This window comes from Amblyraja radiata, chromosome 8, assembly GCF_010909765.2.
Source record: "Amblyraja radiata isolate CabotCenter1 chromosome 8, sAmbRad1.1.pri, whole genome shotgun sequence".
In the NCBI taxonomy this organism is placed as follows: domain Eukaryota; kingdom Metazoa; phylum Chordata; class Chondrichthyes; order Rajiformes; family Rajidae; genus Amblyraja; species Amblyraja radiata.
In genome coordinates, this window is record NC_045963.1 from 76,406,472 (window position 1) to 76,430,509 (window position 24,038).

The window sequence follows — 24,038 nt, forward strand, 5'->3', positions numbered from 1 at the left end:
TCTCCTCAAGTTTCAGAACCTAGGGGTAAGCAAATCTCCACCTAAATCCCTCTCCCCTTCACCCCAAGTATCAGACATGACTTAGAGAATCCTCCACCTGAATCCTTCACGCCTGGAAACCTTTACATTTAGCCAGGCGACAAGAATATCTAAAACTTAACCCATTCACTGCCAAGTTTTGTTTTTCACTATCGGCCATGACCCGAATCTAGTCACGAACAGGTTAAAGGTCCAGCCTTGTAAATTTGACCCATTTAATGCCAATGTTTTCACACCTCCGTCATTCAACAATCGACACTCAGCAATCAGTCAGCCGTAAGGTTTTTTTCATTCAAAGTAGGGTCATAAAGAGTGACACAGTGTGGAAACAGGCCCTTCGGCCCAACTCGCCCACACTGGCCAACAATGCCCCGGCTACACAAGTCCCACCTGCCCGCGACTGGTCCATACCCCTCCACAAACATATAAAATTATAAAAGGACTGGACAAGCTAGATGCGGGAAAAATGTTCCCAATGTTGGGCGAGTCCAGAACCAGGGGCCACAGTCTTAGAATAAAGGGGAGGTCATTTAAGACAGAGGTGAGAAAAAACTTTTTCACCCAGAGAGTTGTGAATTTATGGAATTCCCTGCCACAGACTGGAGGCCAAGTCACTGGATGGATTTAAGAGAGAGTTAGATAGAACTCTAGGGGCTAGTGGAGTCAAGGGATATGGGGAGAAGGCAGGCACGGGTTATTGATTGGAGACAATCAGCCATGATCACAATGAATGGCGGTGCTGGCTCGAAGGGCCGAATGGCCTCCTCCTGCACCTATTTTCTATGTTTCAAACCTGTCCTATCCATGTACCTGTCTAACTGTTTTTTAAACGATGGGATAGTCCCAGCCTCAACTACCTCCTCTGGGAGCTTGTTCCATACACCCACACCCTTTGTGTGAAAAAGTTACCCCTCAGATTCCTATTAAATCTTTTCCCCTTCTGTACATCTAACAAAATGTTTTTTTTATATATAATTTTTTTTGTTCCTGTCCTATATACTCTTTTTATTTAGGGCAGCAATGAAATAATTGTCAGTGGTTGCCATGGGAGCTCCAGAAAGACTCTGTTATTCGAAGGATATTGGTTGCATTGGGGCTGAAATCACTGATATTTCAAAAGATATATTAACCAGCTTTGACTTGCCGTTTTCAATTATTTGTGTAGGAAGGAACTGCAGATGCTGGTTTACACCGAAGATAGACACAAAATGCTGGAGTAACTCAGCGGGACAGGCAGCATCTCTGGAGAGAAGGAATGGCTGACATAGAAACATAGAAAATAGGTGCAGGAGTAGGCCATTCAGCCCTTCGAGTAGGCCATTCGGCCCATTCAATATGATCATGGCTGATCATCCAACTCAGTATCCTGTACCTGCCTTCTCTCCATACCCCCTGATCCCTTTAGCCACAAGGGCCACATCTAACTCCCTCTTAAATACAGCCAATTAACTGGCCTCAACTACCTTCTGTGGCAGAGAATTCCAGAGATTCACCACTCTCTGTGTGAAAAATGTTTTTCTCATCTCAGTCCTAAAATATTTCCCCTTTATCCTTAAACTGTGAGGGGACTTGTTCTGGACTTCCCCAACATCGGGAACAATCTTCCTGCATCTAGCCTGTCCAACCCCTTAAGAATTTTGTACATTTCTATAAGATCCTCCCTGACGTTTCGGGTCGAGACCCTTCTTCAGACTTAGTAAAGATGAGGGAGTGGGGGGCCAGGAAAATGGAAGTAATTGAAGAGACGAGGGAATGTGTGAGGTGTCTTGGACATAGGTCGGGAGGGATTGGACCAGGGTGGGGGGGGATAGGATGGAGTCGAGGTACGTGGAAATGGAATTCAGTGGGACAGAGGCAGGCAGAAACAATGGGTCTGCCGGGGCAGTTGTGTTTGTGGATTTTGGGGAGAAGGTAAAACCGGGCCATGCGGGGCTGGGGATAATAGACAATAGACAATAGGTGCAGGAGTAGGCCATTCGACCCCTCGAGCCAGCATCTCCATTCACTGTGATCATGGCTGATCATCCCCAATCAGTACCCCGTTCCTGCCTTCTCCCCATATCCCCTGACTCCGCTATCTTTAAGAGCCCTATCTAGCTCTCTCTTGAAAGTATCCAGAGAACCGGCCTCCACCGCCCTCTGAGGCAGAGAATTCCACAGACTCACATCACTCTGTGTGAAAAAGTGTTTCCTCATCTCCGTTCTAAATGGCTTACCCCTTATTCTTAAACTGTGTGGCCCTTGGTTCTGGACTCCCCCAACATGATTCCTGCCTCTAGCGTGTCCAAACCCTGAATCATCTTATATGTTTCCCTAAGATTCCCTCTCATCCTTCTAAACTCCAGAATGTACAAGCCCAGCTGCTCCATTCTCTCAGCCTACGACAGTCCCTCCATCCCGGGAATTAACCTCGTGAACCTACGCTGCACTCCCTCAATAGCAAGAATCAATAAGGTTGGAGGATGTGTGGGAAATTATTTAAACTCTCAGTCTGAAGAAGGATCTTGACCCAAAACGTCACCCATTCCTTCTATCCAGAGTTGCTGCCTGTCCCGCTGAGTTACAGCATTTTGTGTCTAATTTCTACTATGTGGGTCAGTTGCTCTTTGCTCTTCAAAGCTTGGAGTGTTAAATAGACAAGGGGGATGTCCACAGCATTTAACACTCTGAAGCTGTGTCCTAAAGATCTTCTGAACCCAAATAGAAAAATGCTGCAAATTGCTTGTCAAAACTAGTTCAAAACAACCTTTACAATCCTGCACTGGTTTTAACTTGAATAAAAATCCACTTAGCTAAAAAAACAATGTGATGATGGGGAGTGAGTTTTTAAACCTGTGAGTTTTTGAAACCAGCAAAAAGGGCAGAAAAATGGATGGAAGACAGACACAGAAAGCTGGAGTAATTCAGCGGGTCAGGCAGCATCTCTAAGGAAAAGGAACTAGGTGACGTTTCGGGTCCAGACCCTTCTTCTGACTCTGGATGGGACAGGTTTGGAAGGATATGGGACAAGCCCAGGCAGGCGGGACTAGATCGGGTAGATGCACAGAGTCTTTTACCCAAAGTAGGGGAATCGAGGACCAGAGGACATAGGTTCAAGGTGAAGGGGAAAAGATTTAATAGGAATCCGAGAGGTAACTTTTTCACACAGAGGGTGGTGGGTGTATGGAACGAGCTGCCAGAGGAGGTAGTTGAGGCTGGGACTATCCCATCGTTTAAGAAACAGTTGGGGGACAGGTACATGGATAGGACAGGTTTTGGAGGGATATGGACCAAGCGCAGGCAAGTGGGACTAGTGTAGCTGGACATGTTGGTCAGCATGGACAAGTTGGGCCGAAGGGCCTGTTTCCACACTGTGTTAATCTATGATTCTATCTACGACTCTAGTATGGATGGGGCACCGTGGTCGGCATGGGCAAGTTGGGCCGAAGGGCCTGTTCCCACACTGTATTAATATCTACGACTCTAGTGTGGATGGGGCACCGTGGTTGGCATGGGCAAGTTGGGCTGAAGGGCCTGTACCCACACTGTATGACTCTCTGACTCTCTATAAAAATGTTTATTTGGCAAATGGATTGGGGAGCAAAACCTGTTTTAAAGTCATTAGTTGAAGATGCAGGGAGAAAGCAATTCCTTCTGCTTGCTGGGATCCGGAGTGGACAATCGGGTTGGCTGAATTACGGCATGGTGGCACAGCAGTAGAATTGCTGCCTTGCGGCTCCAGAGACCCGGGTTCGATCCCGACAACGGGCGCTGTCTTTACGGAGTTTGCACGTTCTCCCTGCTACAGCGTGGGTTCTCTCCGGTTTTCCTCCCACATCCCAAAGACGTGGTTAATTGGCCCTCTGTAACTTCCCCTTAGTGTGTAGGATGCGAAAGTGGGATAACATTGAACTAGTGCATGGGTAATCGTTGGTCGGCATGGTCTTGTTGGGCCGAAGGGCCTTTTTCAACGCTGTATCTCAATAAACTAAAACCAAATTGATTTTAAAAAGGACTTGAAGGGCAATGGAGCTGTGGGAGAGTCATAGGGTCATGCAACACGGAAACAGGCCCTTCGGCCCATCTTGTCCATGCTGACCAAGATGCCCCATCTACACTAGACCCATTTGTTTGCAATTGGCCAATATCCCTCTCAACCTTTCATGTCTATGTACCTGCCCAAATGTCTTTTAAATATTGTTCTAGTCCCAGCCTCAACTACCACCTCTGGCAGCTCGTTCCATGCACCCACCACCCACTGTGCGAAAAAGTTGCCCCTCAGGTTAACTCCATCTTGCCCCTCTCACCTTAATCCTCTGGTTCTTGCTTCCCCAACTCTGGGTAAAAGACTCTGTCATTCCATCACCCTATCATTCCCCCTCAGGTTCGGTCCTGACCTCGGGTGCTGTCTGTGTGGAGTTAGCACGTCCTGCTCTGTCAGTTCCCCAGTTGCGCTGGTTTCCTCCCACATCACATCGGGGAGGCACGGTGGCGCAGCGGTAGAGTTGCTGCCTCACAGCGCCAGAGACCCAGGTTTCATCCTGACCATGGGTGCTGTTCCTGCTTTCTCCCCATATCATAGAAACATAGAAAATAGGTGCAGCAGTAGGCCATTCGGCCCTTCGAGCCTGCACCGCCATTCAATATGATCACGGCTGATCATCCAACTCAGTATCCCGTACCTGCCTTCTCTCCATACCCCCTGATCCCTTTAGCCACAAGGGCCACATCTAACTCCCTCTTAAATACAGCCAATGAACTGGCCTCAACTACCTTCTGTGGCAGAGAATTCCACAGATCCACCACTCTCTGTGTGAAAAATGTTTTTCTCATCTCGGTCCTAAAAGACTTCCCCCTTATCCTTAAACTGTGACCCCTTGTTCTGGACTTCCCCAACATCGGGAACAATCTTCCTGCATCTAGCCTGTCCAACCCCTTAAAAATGTTGTAAGTTTCTATAAGATCCCCCCTCAATCTTCTAAATTCTAGCGAGTACAAGCCGAGTCTATCCAGTCTTTCTTCATAAGAAAGTCCTGACATCCCAGGAATCAGTCTGGTGAACCTTCTCTGTACTCCCTCTATGGCAAGTATGTCTTTCCTCAGATTAGGAGACCAAAACTGTACGCAATACTCCAGGTGTGGTCTCACCAAGACCCTGTACAACTGCAGTAGAACCTCTCTGCTCCTATAATCCACCTCTCCCTGCTCCTATATCCATTGATTCCTTTAGCCCTAAGAGCTAAATCTACCTCTCGCTTGAAAACATCCAATGAATTGGCCTCCACTGCCTTCCGTGGCAGAGAATGTACAACTCTCTGGCTGAAAAAGTTTTTCCTCATCTCAGTCCTAAATGGCCTACCCCTTATTCTTAAACTGTGTAACCCCTGGTTCTGGACTCCCCCAACATCGGGAACATTTTTCCTGCATCGAGCCTGTGCAATCCCTTGAGACCTGACCCGAAAACCTCACCGGTCCATGTTCTCCAGAGATGCTGCCTGTCCCGCTGAGTTACTCCGGCACTGTGTGCCTATCTTCTGGTCTAAATGTTTGAACGGACATTGTATTTATCTGCGTAATATTTTCTAATGGAAAGCATGTGTTCTTCTCTCTGCCCCCCCCCACAACCCCAACTCCAGAAATGCAGTGATGTTTAACAATGATTTGATGGCTGATATTCATTTTTTGGTCGGACCTCAAGGCGGTACACAAAGGTTGCCGGGACACAAGGTAAAACATCATCCCTGCTCATTATACAACTACGATCAGCTTCAAATGAAACCGCGACCTACCTGTGTAAGAAAGAACCACAGATGCTGGTTTAAATCGAAGGGAGACACAAAATGCTGGAGTAACTCAGCGGGTGAGGCAACTTCTCTGGAGAGAAGGAATGGGCGACATAGAAACATAGAAAAATAGAAAATAGGTGCAGGAGGAGGCCATTCGGCCCTTCGAGCCAGCACCGCCATTCATTGCGATCATGGCTGATCGTCCCCAATCAATAACCCGTGCCTGCCTTCTCCCCATATCCCTTGACTCCACTAGCCCCTAGAGCTCTATCTAACTCTCTCTTAAATCCATCCAGTGATCTGGCCTCCACTGCCCTCTGTGGCAGGGAATTCCACAAATTCACAACTCTCTGGGTGAAAATGTTTTTTCTCACCTCAGTCTTAAATGGCCTCCCCTTTATTCTAAGACTGTGTGGCCCCTGGTTCTGGACTCGCCCAACATTGGGAACATTTTTCCTGCATCTAGCTTGACCAGTCCTTTTTATAATTTTATATGTTTCTATAAGATCCCCCCCCTCACCCTTCTAAACTCCAGTGAAGACTTTTCCGGTTTCGGGTCGGGACAACTTCTGCAGACTTAGTAAAGATGAGGGAGTGGGAGCCGGGAAAATGGAAGTCATTGAAGGGACGAAGGGATGTGTGAGGTGTCTTGGACATAGGTCGGGAGGGATTGGACCAGGGTGGGGGGGGGGATAGGATGGAGTCGAGGTACGTGGAAATGGAATTCAGTGGGACAGGAGCAGGCAGAAACAATGGGTCTGCCGGGGCAGTTGTGTTTGTGGATTTTGGGGAGAAGGTAAAACCGGGCCATGCGGGGCTGGGGATAATAGACAATAGACAATAGTAGGTGGCCATGTGCAGGAGTAGGCCATTCGACCCTTCGAGCCAGCACCGCCATTCACTGTGATCATGGCTGATCATCCACAAATGTCACTCATTCCTTCTCTCCAGAGATGCTGCCTCACCCGCTGAGTTACTCCAGCATTTTGTGTCTACCCACAAGTTGTAACTGCTTAAAAGGAGCCATTTCTGTAACTGCAATCAGCCATCCGTTAAAGGTGAGTTGAGTTTAGTTCAAGGGTCTGAAGAAGGGTCTCGATCCAAAACGTCACCTGTTCCTTCGCTCCATAGATGCTGCCTCACCCGCTGAATTCCTCCTGCATTTTTGTCCACCTAGTCCCACCTGCCTATGTTTGGCCCATATCCCTCTAAACCCTGTGTTTAAGAAGGAACTGCAGATGCTAGAAAATCGAAGGTAGACAAAAATGCTGGAGAAACTCAGCGGGTGCCGCAGCATCTATGGAGCGAAGGAAATTGGCAACGTTTTGAGCCGAAACCCTTCTTCAGACTGACATACCACACACCCACCTCCCTTTATGTAAAAAAAAAGTTACCCCTTGCGTTCCAATTAAATACTTTTCCCCTTCACCTTAGACCTACGTCCTCTGGTTATCGGGTCACCTACTCTAGGTAGAAGACTCTGTGCATCTACCCGATCTATTCCTGGGCTGCATTGTTCTATGTGCACATGACAGACACTTGGACAGTGACCCAGTTTCTGGTGCAAAGGGATTGCTGATCATTCTGCATTGGCCACAAAGCCGTCAAACTGATCGCATTATGACAAGAGGCATGCCAACTGCTGCTCACCGCATGTGGTGCTTACATGTGATTAAAAGATTAAACAGAAGAGCCTCTTCCACAAACCCCCAGCTAAGGAAAATAAATAAAGTGCGTTTGCTAGAATTAAAACAGGCACTTAGAGTCATAGAGTGATACAGTGTGGAAACAGGCCCTTCGGCTCAACTTGCCCACACCGGCCAACATGCCCCCATCTACACCAGTCCCACCTGCCTGCGCTTGGTCCATATCCCTCCAAACTTGTCCTTTTCATGTACCTGCCTCATGGCCCTGTCCCACTGTACGAGTTCATTCCAAGAGCTCTCCCGAGTTTAAAAAAAAATCAAACTCGTGGTAAGCACGGAGAATGAACGTAGCGGGTACGTCGGAGCTCGGGGGACGTCTTAGCGGCTCGTAACGCTAACGGCAGGTACTTGGGAAGACTCGCTAACGGCAGGTAAGCTCGGGAAGACTCGTGAAGATTTTTCAACATGTTGAAAAATGTCCACGAGAGCCCCGAGTACCGACGAGCGGCCATTACCGTAAATCTCCGTGTTCGAATCAGGGCAAACTCGGGGAGAACTCTTGAATGAACTCGTACCGTGGTAAGGGCTTTAACTGTTTCTTAAACATTGGGATAGTCCCAGCCTCAACTATCTCCTCTGGCAGCTTGTTCTGTACACCCGCCACCCTTTGTGTGGTAAAAGTTACCCCTCAGATTCCAATGAAATGTTTTCCCCTTCACCTTGAACTTGCGTCCTCCAGGCATGAGCTTCTGTTCATCTACCCGATTTATTCCTTTCATCATTGTATACATTTACAGCAACAACAACAAAAAGCTGCCTAAATGGGATGAGAACATTTATGGAGCTCATTTTTCTCCCGAAAATAGTGGGGCTTACTTGAATGTCAACTTGCAAATTAAGAAATGTGTTATTCGAGGTGCAAGGATCTGTGCATCTTTTTGACGGTACATTAAGTCAAATGCATTGAAGAGAAGAGACATGTACTGGAGTCTTGGTCGCTGAGCGAAACCAAGGAACAGTTGGAAACTAAAGGGCCTGTCCCACTTGGCGATTATTTCGGCGACTGCCGGCGTCCTATCATGGTCGGCAAATATTTTGAGCATTTCAAAATTCATCGACAACAAAAAAAATGCTGCGACACTAAAAGTCCCCTTTAGGATTACAAAAGCCTGATCTGGTCTTCGATCTGTGGAATTCATTGCTACAGAGGACTGTGGAGCCCAAGTCATTGGATATTGTTAAGGTGGATATTGATAGGTTCGCCATTAGTACGGGTGTCAGGAGTTATGGGGAGAAGGCAGGGGAATGGGGTTAGGAGGGAGAGATCGATTGAATGGCGGAGTAGACTTGGTGGGTCGAATGGCCTCATTCTGCTCCTATCACTTATGAACATGAGCTAGATCTAGGTGTTATAGGAAAGACGCTATCAAGCTGGAAAAGGTGCCGGGATGATTTACGAGGATGTTGCCAGGACTAGAAGGTGTGAGCTACTGGGAGAGGTTGAGCAGGCTAGGACTCTATTCCTTGTAGCGCAGGAGGATAAGGGGTGATCTTCTAGAAGTGGACACAGGGCCGCACAATGTCCGTGTCAAACATGATGCCAAGTTAAACTGATCTTCTCCGCCTGCACGTGATTCATATCTCTCCATTCCTTGCATATCCATGTGCCTATTATAAAAAGCCCTTAAACGCCACTATGATGATGGATGGGATTTATATAGCGCCTTTCTAGAATACTCAAGGCGCTTTACATCGCATTATTCATTCACTCCTCAGTCACACTCGGTGGTGGTAAGCTACTTCTGTAGCCACAGCTGCCCTGGAGCAGACTGACGGAAGCGTGGCTGCCAATCTGCGCCTACGGCCCCTCCGACCACCACCATTCACTCACACACATTCACACACAGGCAAAGGTGGGTGAAGTGTCTTGCCCAAGGACACAACGACAGTATGCACTCCAAGCGGGATTCGAACCGGCTACCTTCCGGTCGCCAGCCAGCACGCTCCAGGCACCCACCAACCCTCTGAATAAAAACTTTGTCCCTTTCACATTAAACCTGGGCGGCACAGAGTAAAAAATAACGAACACTCTGCTGGCAGGGCAGCCGACTCTCAGCGCCCCCACTGACCAATGTACCTGTCTAACTGTTTCTTAAGCGTTGGGATAGTCCCAGCCTCAACTACCTCCCCTGGCAGCTTGTTCCATACACCCACCACCCTATGTGTGAAAAAGTTACCCCTCAGATTCCTATTAAATCTTTTCCCCTTCACCTTGACCCTATGTCCTCTGATCCTCGATTCCCCAACTCCGGGCAACATGTCCCAGCTACACTAAGTCCCACCTGGAAAGGGTACAGAGAAGATTTACGAGGAGGTTGCCAGGACTAGAGGGCCTGAGCGATAGGGAGAGGTTGAGTAGGCCGGGACTCAATAGACAATAGACAATAGGTGCAGGAGTAGGCCATTCGGCCCTTCGAGCCAGCACCGGCCATTCAATGTGATCATGGCTGATCATCCCCAATCAATACCCCGTTCCTGCCTTCTCCCCATATCCCCTGACTCCAATATTTTTAAGAGCCCTATCTAACTCTCTCTTGAAAGCATCCAGAGAACCGGCCTCCACCGCCCTCTGAGGCAGAGAATTCCACAGACTCACCACTCTCTGTGAGAAAAAGTGTTTCCTCGTCTCTGTTCTAAATGGCTTACTCCTTATTCTTAAACTGTGGCCCCTGGTTCTGGAATTCCTTGGACTCCATTCCTAGGAGCGCAGGAGGATGCGGGGTGATTTTATAGAGATGTATACAATCATTATAACATCGTCTTCTTTCTTCTCCAAGTATGTCTTGGCTGTCGGGAGTTCGGTCTTTCATGCCATGTTCTATGGAGAACTGGCTGAAGATAAGGAAGAAATCCGCATCCCTGATGTTGAACCCACTGCATTCCTGGCTATGATGAAGTAAGAAGTCTTTCATTAATTCTGTTCAACTCCCTTAAGCATCAGTGTTTTGTTATGAAAGAATTGCAGTCTATGTAAATCAGGAGTGGGAAAGAGTGAAGCATAAATTAAATTGTGTCAAACAGTTCCAGACATCTGTTGTACTCTTGTTAAAATGCCCAAGAAAGTTGATCTAAGATTTATCTTGTATGTAAAGCTGTTCAATATTATTACTAAAAATCAGTAACTTGGCTTTGAACTGCTGGCAGACTTCATGTTCCTCCAATTTGCGCTGGGCCTCACTCTGACAGTGGAGGTGACCCAAGACAGAAAGGTCAGTGTAGGCACAAGGTCATAAGTGATAGGAGTAGAATTGGGCCTTTCAGCCCATCAAGGCCCATCTATCTCTCCCTCCTGACTCCATTCTCCTGCCTTCTCCCCATAACATCTAACCTGTACTCATCAAGAATGGGAGGGGGGGTGTTTAGCAACCGGGAGATCATGCAGGCCAAGGCCCAAAGCAAATTGGAGGAGCAGCACCTTATATTCTGCTTGGGCAGCTTACACCCCAGCGGTATGAACATTGACTTCTCTAACTTCAAGTAACCCTTGCTTTCCTTCCCTCTCCATCCCTCCCCCACCCTAGTTCTCCGACGAGTCCCCTGTTCTCCATCCCTCCCCCACCCTAATTCTCACAGTCCCCCTGATTACATTTTACTGACCGGACTGGACTTTGATCAGTACGGGTGTCAGGGGTTATGGGGAGAAGGCAGGAGAATGTGGTTAAGAGGGAGAGATAGATCAGCCATGATTGAATGGTGGAGTAGACTTGATGGGCTGAATGGCCTAATTCTACTCCTATTCCTTATAACCTTATGACCTTAATGGTGCCACAACCTAGCGACTTTTGCATGCAGTCTCAGTGGACTGTTTCTATGCTCCTTCTACTAATCGAGGATTGACGTTTGACAATCGCTGACTGAGCTGTATGCAAAGTAAAGAATAATAAAGAACCGTTGACCATTGATCCATTGCTTAGCTTGAAGAGTACGGAAAACACAGCGTTTCACCGGACCACGGTACACGTGACATTAATAAACCTAAACTGTAGGGCACGGTGGCGCAGCGGTAGAGTAGCTGCCAGAGACCCGAGTTCGATCCTGACTACGGGTGCTGCCTGTACGGAGTTTGTACATTCTTTCCGTGACTGCGTGGGTTTTCTCCGGGTGCTCCGGTTTCCTCCCACACTTCAAAGACGTACAGGTTTGTAGGCTAATTGGCTTGGAAGAATTGTAAATTGTCCCTAGTGTGTGTAGGATAGTGTTAGTCTGCAGGGTGATCGATGGTCGGCACAGATCCTGTGGGCCGGCGGTCCTGTTTCCGCGCTGTATCTCTAAACCAAACCAAATTAAAAACTAAAGCTCTCCGTTAACTTCAGATATTGGCAGCCCACAATCAACTCCACAAATTAATGCAGTTTTAGTTTTCGGCCCACCGAGTCCGCACCGACCAGCGATGGTCCCGTATTCGGAGAAAACCCACGCAGGTCACGGGGAGAATGTACAAACTGCGTACAGACAGCAGCCGTAGTTAGGATCGAACCCGGGGCTGTGAGGCAGCAACTCTACCGCTGAGCCACCGTGCACTGTGGTTGTATTTCCATTCAGGAGGTACATTACATTCCACCACGGCTGAATAGGTCTTTTAGTAATGAGATCATTCTCCGAGGGTGGTGAACTTTAGATATGAACTTCACATGCAAACAGTTAGTGTTTGCAAAGCCAGGCGGTTAAACAGGCAGCCTTAATGTCATCGAGTACAACTGTTTGTTTTATAGGGTTTAATAATTAGCACATCTGAAAATAGTACTGAGACCTAGGTGTGAATGTGTGTTTCTGTGCGAGGGAGAGATAGAGAGAGAGAGAAATCTTTCAACGGACAATATTTACATTCATATTTTAAATGGGTCATACTGGGGAACTCTCTTGAATGGCCCTGAGGTCTCTGGTAATTTATAAAAGCTGGAGTGCTGCAGGGATTTCAGTGTGAAGGCAAGATCAAATAGAAGGGTAATTCCATTACGCAAAGTACTGACGCCTGAGGCACTGTGTTACCAGTTGCTTTAGATATGGGTATGTACGACCAACACTCTTTATACAGGTCCACCACTGATTGTCCGGCACCCTTGGTTCCAGAACCTTGCCGGGTTATCCGTTTTATAGACAATACACAATAGGTGCAGGAGTAGGCCATTCGGCCCTTCGAGCCAGCACCGCCATTCAATGTGATCATGGCTGATCATCCCTAATCAGTACCCCGTTCCTGCCTTCTCCCCATATCCCCTGACTCTGCTATTTTTAAGAGCCCTATCTAGCTCTCTCTTGAAAGCATCCAGAGAACCGGCCTCCACCGCCCTCTGAGGCAGAGAATTCCACAGACTCACCACTCTCTGTGAGAAAAAGTGTTTCCTCGTCTCCGTTCTAAATGGCTTACTCCTTATTCTTAATCTGTGGCCCCTGGTTCTGGACTCCCCCAACATCGGGAACATGTTTCCTGCCTCTAGCGTGTCCAAACCCTTAACAATCTTAATTGTTTCAATGAGATACCCTCTCATCCTTCGAAACTCGAGAGTGTAGAAGCCCAGCCGCTCCATTCTCTCAGCATATGACAGTCCCGCCATCCCGGGAATTAACCTTGTGAACCTACGCTGCACTCCCACAATAGCAAGAATGTCCTTCCTCAAATTAGGGGACCAAAACTGCACACAATACTCCAGGTCAAAACTGTACACAATACTCAAGGACCAACAGGGGTCACAGCCTCCGAGAGGAGTTCAACGGTACTGGAACGTCCCGTCTCGGCTGCCGAGGGGCCGAGATAGCGAGGGGCCGAGATAGCGGCCGCGGGAACGGATCTGCCGGCTCCGGCTGGGCCACAGGGGGAAAATTCCACCCGCCGATCGGCCGCGCAAGTCCCGATGAGATCGAGATCGGCAGCCTCACCCGGCCTAGGGGACACATTATGAGGGGAGGGAGGGGGGGGGGGACTTCAGCGGGAGGATTCCAAGTGCGCTCTCGTAATTTTGGCCAGATTAAAGGATGGTGCCGGACCACCAGTTGTCGGAAAATCAGTGGTGGACCCGTGCAAGTGTTTGTCTCAATCACGTGGGATGTGTGGTTGGAATGATGATGCTAGATATAACACAACAAAATTGTTATTGAGGGAGTGCAGCGTAGGGTCACAAGGTTAATTTCCGGGATGGCGGGACTGTCATATGCTGAGAGAATGGAGCGGCTGGGCTTGTACACTCTGGAGTTTAGGAGGATGAGAGGGAATCTTATTGAAACATATAAGATTATTAGTGGGACGACAGATGGCACAATGGGCTAAGTGTCCGGCTGGCAACCGGAAGGTAGCCGGTTCGAATCCCGCTTGGAGTGCATACTGTCGTTGTGACCTTGGGCAAGACACTTCACCCACCTTTGCCTGTGTGTGAATGTGTGTGAGTGATTGGTGGTGGTCGGAGGGGCCGTAGGCGCAGATTGGCAGCCACGCTTCCGTCAGTCTGCCCCAGGGCAGCTGTGGCTACAGAAGTAGCTTACCACCACCGAGTGTGACTGAGGAGTGAATGAATAATGCGATGTAAAGCGCCTTGAGTATTAGAAAGGCGCTATATAAATCCCATCCATTATTATTATTATTATTATTAAGGGTTTGGACATGCTAGAGGCAGGAAACATGTTCCCGATGTTGGGGGAGTTCAGAACCAGGGGCCACAGTTTAAGAATAAGGGGTAAGCCATTTAGAATGGAGATGAGGAAACACTTTTTCTCACAGAGAGTTGTGAGTCTGTAATTCTCTGCCTCAGAGGGCGGTGGAGGCCGGTTCTCTGGATGCTTTCAAGAGAGAGTTAGATGGAGCTCTTAAAGAGAGCGCAGTCAGGGGATATGGGGAGAAGGCAGGAACGGGGTACTGATTGGGGATAATCAGCCATGATCACATTGAATGGCGGTGCTGGCTCGAAGGGCCGAATGGCCTCTACTCCTGCACCTATTGTCTGTTGTCTATTGTCCGACAGCACCCGAGGTCAGGATCGAACCCGGGTCTCGGGCGCTGTAACTTTGGCAAGTTTGTTTTCAGTTTCCACGCTTGGCTTGAAGCACAACGGGACTGATTGATTGAGTAAAGATCACCTGGTGGGATCTGATTCTGAGTGTCAATGACGTTGTCGAAGTAAAAATAGGCTTCTAATTGTGACATTGTGATGGGCAGCTGTTCCTTTGGTTCACAAGTAGATGGGTTCTCGGAGCAGAATTAGGCCTGCTAACAAACTGACTAAACCTGATGCCAAGGTCCACTAATCTCTGCCTGCATGCTAATCCATATCCCTCCATTCCCTGCGTATCATGGTTCATAAATTCCAGGGGCGGAATTACTGTCGGCCATTCGGCCCATCAGGTCTAGTCTGCACGTTCAACCTTGGCTGAATCAACCTACCCCTCTCAACCCCATTCCCCTGCCCTTCTCCCCATAACCCCTGACACCCGCGCTAATTAGTGAATGGTTCATCGGATTTATTATATTGACCAGTTACCAGGCCTCGATTTTATTGATTGGGAGGAACAGCATGGTAAAAGGCCCTTCGGCCCACCGAGTCCATGCCGACCACCGTTTTGTAGAAAGGTGTGTATGTGTAGCACAGCCATAATTTGGGATCTGAAAGGATGTACCGAGGTACACATGACAAAGATAGCGGAGTCAGGGGATATGGGGAGAAGGCAGGAACGGGGTACTGATTGGGGATGATCAGCCATGATCACATTGAATGGCGGTGCTGGCTCGAAGGGTCGAATGGCCTACTCCTGCACCTATTGTCTATTGTCGATTGAGGTAAAACTTTGTTTTGCATGCCTTCCAATCAAACCGCATAATACGATGCACTTCAATAAGATACGATGCGATTTCACTGTTCTATCTGGGACATATGACAATAAAACACTCTAGTCCCTTATGCCCCTGTCCCACTTAGGAAACCTGAACGGAACCCTCTGGAGACTTTGCGCCCCACCCGTGCGGTTCCCGGAGGTTTTTGTCGGTCTCCCTACCTGCTTCCACTGCCTGCAACCTCCGGCAACCACCTGCAACCTCCGGGAACCGCACGGAAACCTTGGGTGGGGCGCAAAGTCTCCAGAGGTTTCCGTTCAGGTTTCCTAAGTGGGACAGGCCCTTTAGTTCTTGGCTTTCGATAGAAATAATCAAGACAAACTCAAATACAGTAGGTAGAGCAAGGCGGGAGATACAACGTTCAGTATATACTGTAGTTCTCAACTCTAAACTAAACTTAACTAAACTGAAATCAATTTATTCATCTCTAATGAAGTTCACTCAAACGCAACCAAGTCAAACTCAAGTATAATAAGTAGAGCAAAGAGTGCAGAATATAGTTCTCAGTATTGTAGCGCACCAGCTCCAATGTCCGCAATGGGGTAGAGGTGAATCGGACAGTGCCCTAGCTTATGGAAGGACCGTTCAGAAGCCTGATAACAGAGGGGAAGAAGCTGTTCCTGAGTCTGGTGGTGCGCGCTTTCCGTACCTTCTGCCGGACGGGAGCGGGGAGAAGAGGGAATGACCGGGGTGGGACGAGCCTTTGATTGTGTTGGCTGCTTCCCCGAGGCAGCGTGAAGTGTAGATGGCGTCGATGGTGGGGAGTCAGGTTCGTGTGATGTACTGGGATACATCCACAACCCTCTGCAAATTCACTCTGGTGGATGGAGGCTCAATGAGGTCTTCAGAAAGGGAATTGGAGAGGCATTTGAAAGGCATGGTGGCGCAGCGGTAGAGTTGCTGCCTCACAGCGCCAGAGACCCGGATTCGATCCTGACTACGGGTGCTGTCTGTACGGAGTTTGTACGTTCTCCCCGTGACCTGCGTGGGTTTTCTCCGAGATCTTCGGTTCCCCCCCCGCACATACATAGATACATAGACATTAGGTGCAGGAGTAGGCCATTCAGGCCTTCGAGCCAGCACCGCCATTCAATGTGATCATGGCTGCTCATCCCCAATCAGTACCTCGTTCCTGCCTTCTCCCCATATCCCCTGACTCCGCTATTTTTAAGAGCCCTATCTAGCTCTCTCTTGAAAGCATCCAGAGAACCTGTCCCCACCGCCCTCTGAGGCAGAGAATTCCACAGACTCACCACTCTCTGTGAGAAAAAGTGTTTCCTCATCTCCGTTCTAAATGGCTTACTCCTTATTCTTAAAATAGGTGCAGGAGTAGGCCATTCGGCCCTTCGAGCCATTCAATGTGATCGTGGCTGATCATCCACAATCAGTACCCCGTTCCTGTCTTCTCCCCATATCCCCTGACTCCGCTATCCCAAAGAGCTCTATGCAACTCTCTTTTGAATGCATGTTTGCAGGTTAATTGGCTGGGTCTAAATGTAAAATTGTGCCTAGTGTGTGTAGGATAGTGTTAGTGTGTGGGGATCGCTGGTCGGTGCGGACTTGGTCGATGGGCCGAAGGGCCTGTTTCCGCATCGTAGCTCGAGACGGGTAATAGAAGAGGGAAAAGAACAGGGAATGGAACCAATGTGATTTCTCTCTTAGGAATGACCATATATTTGACATACCGAATAATCACCTTCTATATCATTATAGCGTTCTCTGATCCCAACAACTCTAAAGCACAAAATGAACCAATTAAAGTGCAATTATAATTCAAAATAATGGAGCTCTTGTTCTTGGTTCATTGTTCCCACGTCATTCTTTACGATTCATTCTCCCTCTCTACTTAACCTTGATGTTCAGGTTTTATCTGCGTGCATTCAGCCAATCTACAGTCTCTTATGTAGACAGAAATGCTGGAGAAACTCAGCGGGTGAGGCGGCATCTATGGAGCGAAGGAAATAGGCGACGTTTCGGGCCGAAACCCTTCTTCAGACCCTTCAAAAACCCTTACCCTTCGCTCCATAGATGCTGCCTCGCCCGCTGAGTTTCTCCAGCATTTTTGTCTACCTTCGATTTTCCAGCATCTGCAGTTCCTTCCTAAACAACTACAGTATCTTATGTCCTGTTTTACTGTGTGATGAGGTCACAAAAGACACCGAATGCTGGAGTAACTCAGCGGGTCAGGCAGCATCTCTGGAGAACATGGATAGGTGACATTTCACAGAGTGCTGGAGTAACTCAGCAGGTCAGGCAGCATCTCTGGAGAATACTTATAGGTGGCTTTTCGGGTCGGAAACCCACCTTCAGAAGATTTAATAGGAATCTGAGGGGTAACCTTTTTCACAGAGCTGGAACAAGCTGCCGGTGGAGGTAGTTGAGGCTGGGACTATCCCAACGTATAAGAAAACAGTTAGACAGGTACATGGATAGGACAGGTTTGGAAGGATATGGACCAAGCGCAGGAAGGTGGGACTAGTGTAGCTGGGACATTGTTGGCAGGTGAGGGCAAGTTGGGCTGAAGGGCCTGTTTTCGCACTGGAGTTAGATGTGGCCCTTGTGGCTAAAGGGATCAGGGGGTATGGAGAGAAGGCAGGTACAGGATACTGAGTTGGATGATTAGCCATGATCATATCGAATGGCGGTGCAGGCTCGAAGGGCCGAATGGCCTACTCCTGCACCTATTGTTCTATGTTTCTATGTATCACTCTATCCATGGTCTCCAGAGATGCTGCCTGACCCGCTGAGTTACTCCAGCATTTTGTGTTTTTCCTTTGGTATAAAACAGCATCTGCAGTTCCTTTCTATTACTTTCTTTGGTACATTTTCTTTTTCTTCATGAATTCAGGGCATTGGAGTTTTCACAGCAGGACTTCATCCCCAATAGTCCTTGAGTGGGTTGTGGCTTGTTGCTGGTGAGAATTAAGTGCTGGCCACGTTACTGAGATTGCCACACTTATATTTACAAACCATCAGTTGTATTGTTCCAGATGGGTTTTAATGTCATTCTGATAGTTTCATGTTTACCTTCGTGGGTAATAGCTTTTGATTCCAGATTTATTTAATGAACTGTGTGCATTACATTACCTTCTCCTCTGCCTGACAGAACTTGTCTTCACCTTCAACAACTTCTTTTAATGCTTTTACTTTAGAGATACAGCGCGGAAACAGGCCCTTCGGCCCACCGAGTCCGCGCCGACCAGCGATCCCCGCACATTAACACTATCCTACACACACTGGGGACAATTTACACTTATTCTAAGCCATTTAACCTACAAACCTGTACGTCTTTGGAGCGTGGGAGAAAACTGAAGATCTCGGAGGAAAATCCACGTAGGTCACGGGGGAGAACGTACAAACTCCGGACAGACAGCACCCGTAGTCGGGATCGAACCCGGGTCTCCGGCGCTGCAAGCGCTGTAAGGCAGCAACTCTACCGCTGCGCCACCGTGCCACCCCACAGTGAGTGCGAGTTAACTAGACCGTAGATTATTCGTCCAACCTCTAAAATCATTAGATGGGCTAACGGAACCGCCACCTACCCCTGTTCTCCAGAGATGCTGCCTGACCCGCTGAGTTACTCCACCAATTTTAGACCCACTGAAGTGCGTAGATCGTTAAAAAGGGCACAGCTGGTAGAGCTGCTGACTCACGGCGCCAGAGACCCAGGTTCGAACTTGACCTCAGATGCTGTCTTTATGGAGTTTGCACGTTCTCCCTGTGACCGCGTGTGTTTACTCCAGTTGCACCATTCACATGCTAAAGACGTGCGGGTTTGTAGGTTAATCGGCCCTCTGTAAATTGCCCCTGTTGTGTAGGGAGTGGATGTGAATGTGGGATAACATAGGACTTGCGTGAAAGGGTGATCGATGGTCAGCCTGGGCTCGATGGGCCAAAGGGCCTGTTTCCATGCTGTATCTGTAAACAAACCTAAATTCTAAACTCTGAATTGTTACATTCGCTCCAAGCCCAATAATTCTCCTCTGCCCATATTCTACACTTGAGACGCAGAACACAGAGTGCTGGAGTAACTCAGCGGGTCAGGCAGCATCTGTGGAGAACATGGATAGGTGACGTTTCACAGAGTGCTGGAGTAACAGTGGGTCAGGCAGCATCTGTGGAGAACATGGATAGGTGACGTTTCACAGAGTGCTGGAGTAACTCAGTGGGTCAGGCAGCATCTGTGGAGAACATGGATAGGTGACGTTTCACAGAGTGCTGGAGTAACTCAGCGGGTCAGGCAGCATCTGTGGACAACATGGATAGGTGGCGTTTCACAGAGTGCTGGAGTAACTCAGCGGGTCAGGCAGCATCTCAGGAGAACATGGATAGGTGACGTTTCACAGAATGCTGGAGTAACTCAGCGGGTCAGGCAGCATCTGTGGAGAACATGGATAGGTGACGTTTCACAGAGTGCTGGAGTAACTCAGCGGGTCAGGCAGCATCTGTGGAGAACATGGATAGGTGACGTTTCACAGAGTGCTGGAGCAACTCAGCGGGTCAGGCAGCATCTATGGAGAACATGGATAGGTGACGTTTCACAGAGTGCTGGAGTAACTCAGCAGGTCAGGCAGCATCTGTGGAGAACATGGATAGGTGACGTTTCGGGTCGAGACCCTTCTTCAGACTGATTGTAGGGGATGGGAGGGGGGGTGGGGGGGGGGAGGAGAGAAAGCTGTTTCTTCAGAGGTGTTTCTTCCTTGTTTACAGAGTAAAAATAATTGATAATGGTTAATATGTTAAAACATGGCATGCACCTGAGGTCATGTGTAGACAGGCACTGGTTTGCTTTGGCCTTCTCGAGCTTCTAGTCCCCACCCACAGTCTTAATCGCCATTTATTGAAAATATTCCTGGCCTTGTGCATTACTGAACGATGCGCTATTCTTGCTCATTATTTAAACATGATTCTTTTTATCCCAGAGATTCGATTGCATTAGACTTCATAAGGGAGAAAGTATTAAAAGATAGATCTGAATTTTAGTCTGAATTGCAGTCTGAAGAAGGGTCTCGACCTGAAACGTCACCTTTTCCTTCTCTCCAGAGATGCTGCCTGTCCCGCTGAGTTACTCCAGCATTTTGTGTCTATACTTGGTCTGAGGTCAAGGTCTGAAGAGAGGTCTCGACCCCTAGTTTTCACTAGTGGGAGAGTCTAGGACTAGAGGTCACAGCCTCGGAATTAAAGGACGTTCCTTTGGGAAGGAGATTAGGAGGAATTTCTTTAGTGGTGAATCTGTGGAATTCTTTGCCACCGAAGGCTGTGGTGGCCAAGTCAGTGGATATTTTTAAGGCAGAGATGGATAGATATCTTGTTTATAATGGGTGTCAGGGATGATAGGGAGAAGGCAGGAGAATGGGGTTAGGAGGGAGAGATAGATCAGCCATGATTGAATGGCGTAGACTGATGGGCCGAATGGCCTAGTTTTTCTCCTATCACTTACGTCCTTAAAAGGTCGCCAGTCCTTTTTCTCCAGAGATGCTGCCTGACCCGCTGAGTTACTCCAACACCTTGTGTCTACCTTCACAAGTTCATGTTATAGGAGTAGAATAGGCCATTTGGCCCATCGAGTCTACTCCGCCATGTAATCATGGCTGATCTCTGCCTCCCAATCTCATTCTTCCCATAACCATTGACACCCGTTCTAATCAAGAACTTGTCTATCTCTTCCTTAAAAATATCCACTGACTTGGCCTCCACAGCCGTCTGTGGCAATGTTCCACAGATTTACTGCCCTCTGACTAAAGAAGTCCCTCCTCACCTCCTTTCCAAAAGAACATCCTTTAATTCTGAGGCTGTGGCCTCTGATCCTAGACTCTCCCACCAGTGGAAACATCCTCTCCACATCCACTCTATCTATGCCTTTTATTATTCTCTAAGTTTCAGTGAGGTCTCCCCTCAACCTTCTAACCTCCAGCGAATGGAGAGAAGCCCAGTGCCATCAAGCGCTCATCGTATGCTAACCCACTCATTCCTGGAATCATCTTCTCCACGAATTCCATGTTTAGTTTAGCTTAGAGATTCGGCGCGGAAACAGGCCCTTCGGCCCACCGGGTCCGTGCCGACCGGCGATCCCCGCACATTAACACTATTCTACACACACTGGGGACAATTTTTACATTTATACCAAGCCAATTAACCTACAAACCTGCACGTCTTTGGAGTGTGGGGAAGATCTCGGAAAAAACATAGAAACATAGAAACCTAGGAAAAAGGTGCAGGAGGAGGCCATTCGGCCCTTCGAGCCAGCACCGCCATTCATTGTGATCATGGCTGATCGTCCCCTATCAATAACCCGTGCCTGCCTTCTCCCCATATCCCTTGACTCCACTAGCCCCTAGAGCTCTATCTAACTCTCTCTTAAATCCATCCAGTGATTTGGCCTCCACTGCCCTCTGTGGCAGGGAATTCCACAAATTCACAACTCTCTGGGTGAAAACATTTTTTCTCACCTCAGTCTTAAATGACCTCCCCTTTATTCTAAGTGTGGCCCCTGGTTCTGGACTCGCCCAACATTGGGAACATTTTTCCTGCATCTAGCTTGTCCAGTCCTTTTAATATACTGAGTTGGATGATCAGCCACGATCATATTGAATGGCGGTGCAGGCTCGAAGGGCCGTATGGCCTACTCCAGCACCTATTTTCTATGTTTCGATAACCCACGGGGGGAACGTACAAACTCCATACCGACAGCACCCGTAGTCGGGATCGAACCCGGGTCTCTGGCGCTGCATTCGCTCTGGCGCCACCATGCTGGTTTGCTGTGATGTGTCGCACTTTGTGTGTCGGTCTTCTCCGCTAATTGCCGTCAATTACCATCGCCCGCCGGGGGCTTTGACTCTGACATCGGGAGGGGAATGGGGAGTGCAGGGGAGAGATACGTTTTTTTGCCTTCCATCACAGCGAGCAGGAGATGCGCTGTGATGGATGTCTGTGTAAATTGTGTTGTGTCTTGGGTCTTTTTTTCTTGTGTGTATGACTGCAGAAACAACATTTCATTTGAGCCTCTATGAGGTTCAAGTGACAAATAAATTGTATTGTGTATTGTGTAATTCCATGTTGTTTTGTGTTGTGACAGGTACATCTACTGCGATGAGATTGAGTTGGCCGCGGACACGGTGTTGGCCATCCTGTACGCGGCCAAGAAGTACATTGTCCCACACCTGGCCCGAGCCTGCGTCAACTTCCTGGAGACCAGCCTGAGCGCCAAGAACGCCTGCGTCCTGCTGTCCCAGAGCTGCCTGTTCGAGGAGCCCGAGTTGACCCAGAGGTGCTGGGAGGTCATCGACGCCCAGGCCGAGTTGGCCCTGAAGTCCGAGGGCTTCTGCGACATCGACCAGCGGACTCTGCAGAGCATCTTGAGCCGGGAGAGCCTCAACGCCAAGGAGATCACGCTGTTCGAGGCGGCGCTGGGATGGGCGGAGGTGGAGTGCCAGCGGCAGGAGCTGGCCACCAGCGTGGAGAACCAGCGCAAGGTGCTGGGCAAAGCGCTCTACCTCATCCGCGTCCCCGCCATGTCGCTGGACGACTTCGCCAACGGCGCCGCCCAGTCCGGCCTCCTCACCCTCAACGAGACCAACGACATCTTCCTGTGGTACACGGCGGCCAAGAAGCCCGAGCTGGAGTTCGTCTGCCGGCCCCGGCGCGGCCTCAGCCCCCAACGCTGCCACCGCTTCCAGTCCTGCGCCTACCGCAGCAACCAGTGGCGCTACCGGGGCCGCTGCGACAGCATCCAGTTCGCCGCCGACCGACGCATCTTCCTGGCCGGCTTCGGCCTCTACGGGTCGAGCTGCGGCTCGGCGGAATACTCCGTAACCGTGGAGCTGAAGCGGCAGGGACTGGTCCTGGGCCAGAACTTCAGCACCTTCTTCTCGGATGGCTCCAGCAGCACCTTCCCCGTCTGGTTCGAGCACCCGGTCCAGGTGGAGGCCGACACCTTCTACACGGCCAGCGTGGTGCTGGACGGCAGCGAGCTCAGCTACTTCGGGCAGGAGGGCATGACCGAGGTCCAGTGCGGGAAGGTCACCTTCCAGTTCCAGTGCTCGTCCGACAGCACCAACGGCACTGGCGTGCAGGGCGGACAACTGCCAGAGCTCATCTTCTACGGCTGAGAGCGTTGGGATGCCCGCCACACCTCCCCTTCACCCGCACCTCCTGTGTGGCCTCACGGAGAAGCCACCAGCCGCCCCCGCCCTCCTGCTCTCACTACAAAGGTTCCCAGGTTGCGGCACCTCCTGTGTCACTCCCTGGCGGAAACGAAGAAACCGCAGATGCTGGTTTACTCAAAAAAATCACCAAGTGCTGGAGTAAGTCTCCAACTCGTCTGAAGTACAGTCCCAACCCGAAACGTCACCCCATCCGCGTTCTCCACAGATGCTGCCTGACCCGCTGAGTTACTCCAGCACTTTGTGAAACGTCACCTATCCATGTTCTCCACAGATGTTGCCTGACCCGCTGAGTTACTCCAGCACTCTGTGAAACGTCACCTATCCATGTTCCCCACAGATGCTGCCTGACCGGCTGAGTTACTCCAGCACTTTGGTGTCTAAAGGGTCTGTCCCACTTGGTGATTTTTTTCGGCGACTGCCGGCATCGTTGACTGACGCATCAGGTCACCGAAAAAGTCGCGGCGTGACGACGTATTGGCGCGCGGCGCCTCCTCAAGTGTGGCGCCATTTTGTTTGTCGCCGCTGGATTTTGAAATGTTCCAAA

General features: G+C 49.2%; 1 protein-coding gene across 4 annotated transcripts in view; it reads left to right on the forward strand.

Annotated features, from left to right (window-relative positions):
• The window catches only part of btbd3 (BTB domain containing 3), a 43,366-nt gene extending 19,667 nt beyond the window's left edge, over positions 1-23,699 (forward strand). For 3 of the 4 annotated variants that reach the window (XM_033026266.1, XM_033026268.1, XM_033026267.1), the window contains exons 3-5: positions 5,655-5,745; positions 10,288-10,406; positions 22,405-23,698. In XM_033026266.1, coding sequence (XP_032882157.1) covers positions 5,655-5,745; positions 10,288-10,406; positions 22,405-23,437 — 1,243 coding nt within the window. In that variant the 3' untranslated portion in view covers positions 23,438-23,698. Of the gene's footprint in view, positions 1-5,654; positions 5,746-10,287; positions 10,407-22,404 lie in introns of all 4 variants that reach the window. The other variant, XM_033026265.1, reaches the window with a different exon arrangement.
• Positions 23,700-24,038: the final 339 nt, after the last annotated feature.